At 42.5% G+C, this 10,051-nt stretch overlaps 1 protein-coding gene across 5 annotated transcripts in view; it reads left to right on the top strand.

The window, feature by feature from the left end:
- LOC105474544 (ring finger protein 8) overlaps positions 1–10,051 on the top strand; it is a 39,067-nt gene that overhangs the window by 1,044 nt on the left and 27,972 nt on the right. For 4 of the 5 annotated variants that reach the window (XR_982811.3, XM_011729323.3, XM_011729325.3 and 1 more), the window contains exon 2: positions 5,953–6,081. Coding sequence is in view for 4 of the 5 variants with exons in the window: in XM_011729323.3 (XP_011727625.1) it covers positions 5,953–6,081 (129 nt within the window). In the remaining variant the exon portion in view is untranslated. Of the gene's footprint in view, positions 1–4,372; positions 4,533–5,952; positions 6,082–10,051 lie in introns of all 5 variants that reach the window. The other variant, XM_011729322.2, reaches the window with a different exon arrangement.

Genomic DNA, 10,051 nt, shown 5'->3' with positions numbered 1-10,051 from the left:
TTTAAGGGGAAAGATGCACCAGCGTGCATCTTGAAAGGGCGAGGGAGGGGAGGAGGGAGTTAGATTGCAATCAGGTTGAGAAGGAGAACTGGGTCAGCGACAAGCTTGTCATGACTGGGAACCACCTGGGTTTTGGAAATAAGCTGTATGAAAAGTTCTCTTTGCAGTAAAAGTGGATGGTTGGTCATGATGTTGTAAATTCAGTAAGTCTTTTAAGTCTTAATGTATGTTCGGGTAGATTTTTCCTATAAGCCGTACCGCCTCAATTCAGTCTGCCAGGTATTTACTGAGTATTTAACATTGTTTGGTGTACAGTGAGGACAAATAAAATTTCTGCGCTCGAAGAGTTTAAGGCTTGAGTGGGGAGAGGGGATTTATACAATGAAGCAGTCTGAGAACATCCATATGGGCTGTATGATCAAGTGCCAAGATGTGGATTATTTAATTCCATCCCAGAGCAGTAGTTCTTCAAGTCAGAGGAGGAATTCATGTCCAGGCTCAAATTTTGCTCGATTAGGAGGTGTTATAAAGGGTTACTTGTGTGCTGTGATCTGAGGAACACCAGGAAAACATCTCTGCCCCCAGATACCTCTTCTATCCAGGTATTAGTGCCTAAAAGTCCACATGAAGCATTCAGGCTTTTAGCTTGAGCACAGATCTTTCCCTGCCTGGCCCTTTCCAACAGCAGATGTTTGTGAGAAGTTTAGCAAATTAAAACACGAACACCTGAATGATAACCCGAATACTACACACAAAAATAAATTATTTTCATGCATAACTATTAGTTAATTTCACATACATTACTTAGTGTGATCCCTGCATACACACAACTTTCTAAGGTAACTTAGTGGGCAAGTGTTATTCCTTTAGATTCAATTGTTGTGGATTAATTTATGACTCTTCTGAATAGCTTGGTACTGCAGTCTTGGGCAGGTGGGATGGGGAGGAAGAATTAAAGCACCTGTAGGAAGGGCAAGAAGACTCCAAAGCACTCTTAGACATATTCTGAACCATTTGATAGTTCTTTGTGGGGCCACTTCTATGGGGACGGACTCGTGCAAACCGAGTGAATGGTAAAGACACAGTGGTAAGACTGTGGCTGGCTTCAGGGACCTGTGTGTAGGAGAAGCCTGCCAGGCTTGGCTGCCTGCAAGGTCAAGTCGTAGCATAGCCTGAAAAGAAGTCTGAATCAGAGGCAAGAGAAGAAGTTGTACTTATTGTAATGTCCCCACATCATAGCACAAGCTGTTTTGCACAAGATTTTAAGAGGTATGCTAATAACATTATAACAGCAAAGGTAGATCAGCGCCCTGCCTTTCCAGTTCTTAGTCTCAGATGTTGTGGATAAAATAATAAAACAGTTCCTTTCATTTCATTAATGGGAATACTGTAGTAAATTGTCTAAATAAGTGGCTTTAAGCTTGTTAAAGCAATGCATAGAGTTTGGTGGAAAAACAAGTAGAGATTTATTGCAAATTAGCTAGTTCTCAGGTACTATAAAGTATCTAGGCCTTTGGGGAAAACAACAGAACCTTCTCTTCCCTTTTCTTCTCTTGTATTTAGTTTTCATTAAATTTTCTGCCCCAAGGGAAAAAAGGGAAAGGATGGTTATATTTACTGGTTTGGGGGCTTTTGTTGTGGGGTGTTTTGTTTTGTTTTGAGACAGAGTACTCCCTCTGTCACCCAGGCTGGAGTGCAGTGGTGTGATCACACCTCCACCTCCCCGCTTCAAGCCGTTCTTCTGCCTCAGCCTCCGAAGTAGCTGGGATTACAGATGTGCACCACTATGCCCATTTAATTTTTGTATTTTCAGTAGAGACGGGGTTTCGCCATGTTGGCCAGGCTGGTCTCGAACTCCTAGCCTCATGTGATCCGCCCGCCTGGGCTTCCCAAAGTGCTGGGATTACAGGTGTGAGCCACTGTACCTGGCCATATTTACTTGTTATTTGAGAAACAGTAGGAATTGTGCCCAGGAGGGAAGAGATAGTCTTGTGAAGGTGGGCAAGGACAAGATGATCTTTTAGATCAATAATATGTGTAAGCTGAAATGCTTGCAAAACTATTGTAAATGAAAACAACCCCTCACATATGGGTCGGCAGTCAGTTCCCATGGGAAATTTAGTGTTCCATTGAGTGGTCCTGAGATTTCCAGTTAACCTCACTGCACTCTTTAACTATAGTATAGGAGAAATATCAGTAGTACCAAGGTAAATTCTAAGACCAGGCAGTGCAGGGAAGGATATAAAAGAATGATTCCTTTTTCTGGATTCAGAGTCTGTTGGAGGCAGTTTCAGAAAAAGGCACTCTTCCACTTTTTTGGTACTGTTTTCCCCAGGCTACTCACAATGGCAGTCTGGCTGTCTCCCCTCCAGTATTAGCATGTAATATGAGATGCTTCCTCTCTTAGAGATAAAGCTACCTAAATAGAAATTTTACTGAATATGGATGACAGATAAATCCCTAACCATTCCAATTTTAACAGATATGTGTATTCAGAGGAACTTCTATAATTAATATAATTCTGGCAGAGTGTGAAAGAACTGAAAAACTTTGTGCTCAGTATTGGTGGAGTGGTCACCACAACATTTTAAAGAGGAACAAGGGAGACCGTATGAGTTCCAACTGCTGCTCCACATTTTCCAATGGTAATACAGTCTCTAACTTCTGACATAAAAACACCCACCCTTAAATCTTGAGGACTCATATGCAAGACCTCGTTATTTTTTCATTCATTCTCAAATACTTAACTGAACACTATGCCGGCTATAGAGACACAGTGATAAACAAGACAGATAAAGTCCCTGCTTATCTAATTTGTATTCTGTTAAGGGCACGGAGGGAAAAGTAAAATAAGCAAGATAATTTCGGTTTGTGATAAGAGCATCCTAATAACTGAAGAAATACGATGGGAAGCAGACAACCAACTTTAGACAGTGGTGATCAGAGTAGGTTTATGAGTAGCTGATACATGAAAGATAAGGAGCCCATGCAAGATCTGAGAGAATAGTGTTCTTAGCAGAGGGGCTAAGTGAAAAGACCCTCAGGTAGGCTGGCACTTCAGGCAGAGGGGCTTAAGGAACAACAACAAAAATGTTTGAGGGACTGGAGCAGCTAGTGTTGACACCATGATATGAGTTAAGACTAAAAAGTAGAGGGGCTCAGGACTTTCAGGGTCTTATAGGCCATGGAAGGAAGTTTGAATGATTGGACAGTTTCAAGGAAAGAAGGAAAATGATCTGATTTAAAATGTTTACATTTCTATTCCAGTTACTATATAAAGTTTATGGGGGCTAGAGTGGGAACAGAAACAGTAGGATGCCAGGTGTTTTGGACTAAGGTTGTGGCTGTAGAGATAGAAATGAACAGACTTAGGACATATTTGAATTATAGCCCATAAAATTTACCAGTGATTTCAGTGTGGGGATGAGGGACAGAGATGAATCAAAGATGACTTCTGGGTTATGGGTTGAATAGTTGGTTGGATGGTATTGTCAATACTGAGATGAGAGTTTGTGGGGAGGAATAGATTAGGTCAGTGAGTCGTGGTGGTCTTTGAGGGACTGAGGAGGACACGCATGATTCTGAAAGATTTTCAGACGAAGAGAAGAGGGCAGTTTTTAGCTAACGTTGGTTTAAAGTTCCCAGTTAAGGTTGTGGTATGGGTCATTAAAGAGGTCATTTGTGCACTAAAAAGAATAAACAGGGCCGGGTGTGGTGGCTCACGCCTGTAATCCCAGCACTTTGGGAGGCCGAGGTGGGCGGATCACAAGGTCAGGAGATCGAGACCATGGTGAAACCCCGTCTCTACTAAAAATAGAAAAAATTAGCCGGGCGCAGGGGTGGGCGCCTGTAGTCCCAGCTACTCGGGAGGCTGAGGCAGGAGAATGGCGTGAACCCGGGAGGCGGAGCTTTCAGTGAGCCGAGATTGCGCCACTGCACTCCAGCCTGGGCGACAGAGCGAGACTCCGTCTCAAAAAAAAAAAAAAAAAAAAAGAATAAACAGGGAGCCGGGCGCGGTGGCTCACACCTGTAATCCCAGCACTTTGGGAGGCTGAGGCAGGCGGATCACTTGAGGTCAGGAGTTGGAGACATGCCTGACCAACATGGTGAAATCCCATCTCTACTAAAAATACAAAAATTAGCCAGGCATGGTGGTACATGCCTGTAATGTCAGCTACGTGGGAGTCTGAGGCAGGAGAATCGCTTGAATCCGGGAGGCGGAGGTTACAGTGAGCCAAGATCGCACCACTGCACTCCAGCCTGGGTGACAGAGCAAGACTCCGTCTCAAAAAAAAAAAAAAAAAAAGAAGAAGAATAAGCAGGGAATTCTGTGATCTGGATCTCAGAAGAATTTCATTTCCTTCCTTCACAGGGTTGTTATGAACTAGACTGGTCCAACAGGAAAGTATGATAGATGTGAATTGGTGCTTCTTTTCAACCTTTTCCAGAAGCTCTCAAGCTGTTCTTGTGGATAAGACAGAGAATATGTACTCCAATGCAAAGACTTTTGGTTGAATTACAACTGGCCAAAGGTATATCCAGGCTGTGTGGATTAGTGTTTACTAGGCTTTCCTGAAAACTTTGTCTTTGACTGCATCCCATTCTGTGTCTTGAAAGAAGGTATAGAAGGCATCATATCATATAAATTTGGTGGAAGGGATATTAAGTATGTCTCATCTGATGGCAGATTAAAAATTCAGAAAGGTCTTGACAAGTTGGTTTGATAGGCTGAACTAGCAAGATGAAATTTAGTAGGAATCAATCTAAGGTCCTGCGCTTGAATCCAAGGTTTTCCATCCAATCAAGTATAGAACGGAAGAGACATGACTTAGCATAGCATTTCTTGGAGGAGGGGGAGACCAAGAAATGTAATCATTCCTAAGTTTGAGGATACACTGGCAGTGTACTAGATCTGCTGTGAAAGCTAATGCAATTTATATGCTCCAGTGATAATTTCTAGAACTGGGAGAGTAACACTTGTGTTTGACTGTGTAATAGAAATTAAGTTTATTTTTCTTAATATGCCTTCCAAGAATAAAGATAAACCAGCAGTCCTTTCACAGACTCATTAGAATGGCAAAGAGACTCAAGCCCATCCCCTGGGAGTTAAGTTGAAGTAACTGGGAATACAGAGCCAGGAAAAGAAAACTCAGGGTTCACTTTATAGCTGTGACATTGAAAGGGGATTGGAGATTTCCTGATGGTGCCAGGGCAAAGCCAGTGCCAATGGATGGAATTTACAGGGAGAAAGATGCCAAATCAGAGACATTTTAAAAATTGGAGGGCCTGCCTTACATAAAGTTACTGGCAGTATTTATGAGTTGATGGGATGTGTAGAAAGAATTCCTCCATCTCAGGCCGGGCGCGGTGGCTCAAGCCTGTAATCCCAGCACTTTGGGAGGCCGAGACGGGCGGATCACGAGGTCAGGAGATCGAGACCATCCTGGCTAACACGGTGAAACCCCGTCTCTACTAAAAAAATACAAAAAACTAGCCGGGCGAGGTGGCGGGCGCCTGTAGTCCCAGGTACTCGGGAGGCTGAGGCAGGAGAATGGCGTGAACCCGGGAGGCGGAGCTTGCAGTGAGCTGAGATCCGGCCACTGCACTCCAGCCTGGGCGACAGAGCGAGACTCCGTCTCAAAAAAAAAAAAGAAAGAATTCCCCCATCTCCTGGTCACTGAACCAGATGACCTTTCAAGATCTTGCCAACCCTGAGATACATGGATAACTCTTTTTCAGCTTTCTCTTCTTGTCACAACTGTTTGCCTTTTTCTATTTGGTGGTTCTCATGGCAGCTGAAGGGGAGATAGCTGATGCACTGTTTTGGTTCCACAGGTGTCTGGTTTCATAAGTCAGGACCTGCATATGCTGCTGGTTGACGAGATTTGTAAAGGACCTCCCTTTTCAGCACAATGACTGATTGTATTTCTTACATTGTTGTTGTCTTCCCAGGTGACTGTAGGACGAGGATTTGGTGTCACATACCAATTGGTATCAAAAATCTGCCCCCTGATGATTTCTCGAAACCACTGTGTTTTGAAGCAGAATCCTGAGGGCCAGTGGACAATTATGGACAACAAGGTACAGGAATTCACAGAATCCTAATGACTTTTATTTGTTTTTAAATTACTTTTTTTTTTTTTTGCATAGGTAATTCATGGTATAAAATTCAAAAGTATAACTTCTTCTTTCCTAGCCATCCAGTTTCCTTTTCCAGAGGCGCAGCCACTTCCATATGCTGCCAGAGATTAGATTGTGCTAAAACAATTTCTCTTGATTTGGGTTGAAGTTTGTTACCTTGAAGAGAATACCTGAATTGGAATTGGGGTAATAGGTCCTGTTCCAGAAACTAGACTAAGTTACTGGGCAAATCAGCCTGTTTGAGGTGAAGCTCCCAGAGACCCTGGGAATCTGCAGAATCCGCTAACGCTTCTGGAGTACACTTATGGCTCAGTGAACAGGGGGAGGAGGGAGAAACTGATCTGACTGCACTTAGCTCCTTGCCTTCCTCATTCCTTTCAATCTGAGCAACCTCCCCTGGCTTTTAAAACATGTTTTAAATGTTGGTGTTCTGAAGATTTCCTTTGAATAATGGGTTTTCCTCCTTTAGACACATTTGAAAACCACTAGTTTAGTGGTAAATGTGTTGAGGGAGGTGCAATAGTATATAAAGCCCAGCAATTAGAAAGTACCTCATGTGCTGGGCGTGGTGGTGCATGCCTGTAGTCCCGGTTACTGGGGAAGCCGAGGCAAGAGGATTGTTTGAGCCCATGAGTTCTGGGTTATAGTGTGCTACGCCGTTCTGATGTCTGCATTAAGTTCGGCATCAATGTGGTGTCCTCCTGGGAGCAGGGGACCCCCTGTTTGTCTAAGGAAGGTGAACTGACCCAGGTTGGAAGGAGGGCAGGTCAAAACTGCTGTGCTGATCAACAATGGGATTGCACCTGGGAGTAGCCACTGCACTCCAGTGTGGTTGACATGGTGAAGCCCTGTCTCTATCAAAAAGAAAAGAAAGGCCGGGTGCGGTGGCTCAAGCCTGTAATCCCAGCACTTTGGGAGGCCGAGGCGGGTGGATCACGAGGTCAGGAGATCGAGACCATCCTGGCTAACATGGTGAAACCCCGTCTCTACTAAAAAAATACAAAAAACTAGCCGGGCGTGGTGGCGGGCGCCTGTAGTCCCAGCTACTCGGAGGCTGAGGCGGGAGAATGGCGAACCCGGGAGGTGGAGCTTGCAGTGAGCCGAGATCGGGCCACTGCACTCTAGCCTGGGCCACACAGCGAGACTCCGTCTCAAAAAAAAAAAAAAAAAAAAAAGAAAATACCTAAAGTGCAGATATACAAGCACCCAGGATATATGATGAAAATACAGACTATGAGGTGAGAGAAATTCTAACATAAACAGTTCATGTTTAGGAAGTATAACATGTCTTTAAGTACCATTTCATATTGCTTCACTGCCCCAGTTAGGATTTTAACAGTACCATTAGAAGGGAGGATATCCCACAGGTCTGCCCAGCAGCCTCATTTTGCATGCATAAAACTGCTAGATTTAAGCTGTTGTAAAGTATCTTCCTGCTCTAGAATTAAGTTGAGTTGGCACTGTATTGAAGGAGACAATACACAAATGCTAAGTAAATAGGTTCAGCACTTTCAGCAGTGCACTATGAGCAGGGTAAAAATTGGCACTGGCATTATCTACTTTAACCCCTTATGTAGACAGATGAATCTGAGGCCCAGAGAGATAAACTGCCTTGCCCAAGGCCTTCTCTATAATGAGCCAGGACTTAAGTTTCTCTGCTATGCCCTGTGCAAATACCAGTAAAGTACGTAAGCAATTTGCTATACTGGCTTTATGACATCAAACAATTAATTATGCATATTTAAAATATAGCTGCAAGGTTTTAAAGCCTCTGTAATAGTGTATATCAAAACAGCTTAGGAAAAGATGTTTTCCTCATCAGCGTAGGCTGTATGAGAGTTGGGATTACAGTATTATAGAGGTGAGTTTTCTGCTGCTGCTTTTCTTAATTATGTGCAGTGTAGATGTGATCCACTTATGGGATTAGCAGATTTTCATAGGTTGGGAAGCCAACAGCTGATCAACTGTAGTGTTATTTAAATGTCAACCACAGGGATACATAGGCAGCCTGTGCAAGATCAGATCATGACTGTGCTCCGGGCTCGCTCTCCAATGTTTGCTTTGTACCCTTCCTTCTAGGGTTGCTGTTATCATGTGATTCTTCTGAGGTCTCAGTCAGGCAATAGAAAGGAAAGGTTTCTTAACAACCTGTTTAAACTTTTTAGCTGTGATTGTGAGATAACTGATTTTTAAGAGAAGCTAGGACTGGGGTGTCTTGATGGAACAATTCTTACAAGTAAATCCCCCCTCCCCTCTGCACTTTTCTTTTGATTACAGTTGCCCCCTTTCTGGCTTCCTCCTGGCATGATGCCATGGCAGCCCTCTTCTGCTGATAAGGGACCTGAATTTCAGCTGTAGGATATTATTGCTGTGGTTGTGTTTGAAGTCATTTGCCAAGTCTCTTTCAAGAGATAGGTGTTTCTAATAAGTTAAAACTCAGAGCTGCATTCTCTTATCTGCTGGAATGGCCAGAAAGTGAGAGCTTAAGTATGGATACAAAAATTGCAAGAAATGTTATTTTGGTTTAAAATTGGCTTAAAATATAGGAAAAAAACCCTTGGAGGACAGCTAACTCTGCACACAGTATGAGGATGGTTCTAGTTGTGTAGGTTTTGGTCAATTCATAAGCTCTTCAGATGGCCATCTTTGTATTGGTATCCAGCTCTTTCAGAAAATTGGTTGTTTTAAAGTCACAGTATGAAATGCCTTAGAGGTTCGGTCACGTCTTACTTGAGCCTTTCCCATTCTTACCCTCCTCTCCTGTTGCTTTTCACCTGCTGCCTGGTGATTCCTACTATTGTTCTTCTGCAGAATCTGGCCTTTGAAGTCTCTGGTGAGTGTACTCTTACGTGAACAATCTTTGCTGCTTGGGACAGTCCAGCTTCTGGTCCTCAGCAACTAGAGCAGTGGTTATCAACTCCATTTCCAGTTTTTGCTCTCACCTGGGGTACTTTTTAAAAATACTGATGATCGTTCAATAAAAACGTTCATTCGTCAGAAGACACCATTAAGAGAGTAAAAGGCACACTCAGAGGAAGATGTTTGCTACATATTATAGTCAATGAAGGGCTTATCCTGAGTTATATGCAGAACTCCAATAAGAAAAAGACAGATATGCCCTATTTAAAAATGAGCAAGAGACAAGCGCTTCACAAAAGGTTGTATCCAATGAAAAGTTGTTCAACCTCATTAATAATTTGGGGAATTTAAATTAAAACCATAATGGAATACCTCTACACATTCACCAGAGTGGCTAAAATTGAAGACCAGTGATGCCAGGTATTGGTAAGGATATGGAACGATAGAATGCTCTTACCCTTCTGTTGGGAGTGTAAATTGGTACAGCTACTTTGGGAAATTATTTGGCATTATTCATTAAAGTTGAGCATACATATAGCTTTTGACACAGTATTTTCACTCCCAGGGAAACAGCCCAAATGTCCATCAACAGTAGAATGGATAAATTGTGGAATAATCTTATATTGAAACACTATACTATAGTGTATATGAATGAACTACTATATCTAATAACATGGATAAATCTCACATAATATTGAGTGAAAGAAGACAGACACAAAAGAACACATATTATATGATGCCATTTATACAATGTTTAAAACCAGGCAAAATTAACATGTGCTATTAAATCTAGATAGTAGTCACCTTATTGCCAGGGTGGCTACTAACTAGGAGGCACACAGGGTTTCTGGGATGCTGATAATGTGGGGTTTGTTTTGTTTTTGACCTCGTGGTAGTTACGCTATGATGTTCATTTTGTGACTGTTCATCTAGTTGGTACATTTACGGTTCGTGCACTTTTATGTTTGCATGTTCTACTTTAGTAAAGAGTTTAAAAAATATATTGAGGATACATAATACAATTGCTGAAATAAGACTTGATATCAAGTGC

The sequence above is a fragment of the Macaca nemestrina genome, chromosome 5, assembly GCF_043159975.1.
Source record: "Macaca nemestrina isolate mMacNem1 chromosome 5, mMacNem.hap1, whole genome shotgun sequence".
NCBI classification, from domain to species: Eukaryota; Metazoa; Chordata; class Mammalia; order Primates; family Cercopithecidae; genus Macaca; species Macaca nemestrina.
This window is presented reverse-complemented; position numbering and strand designations above follow the sequence as displayed.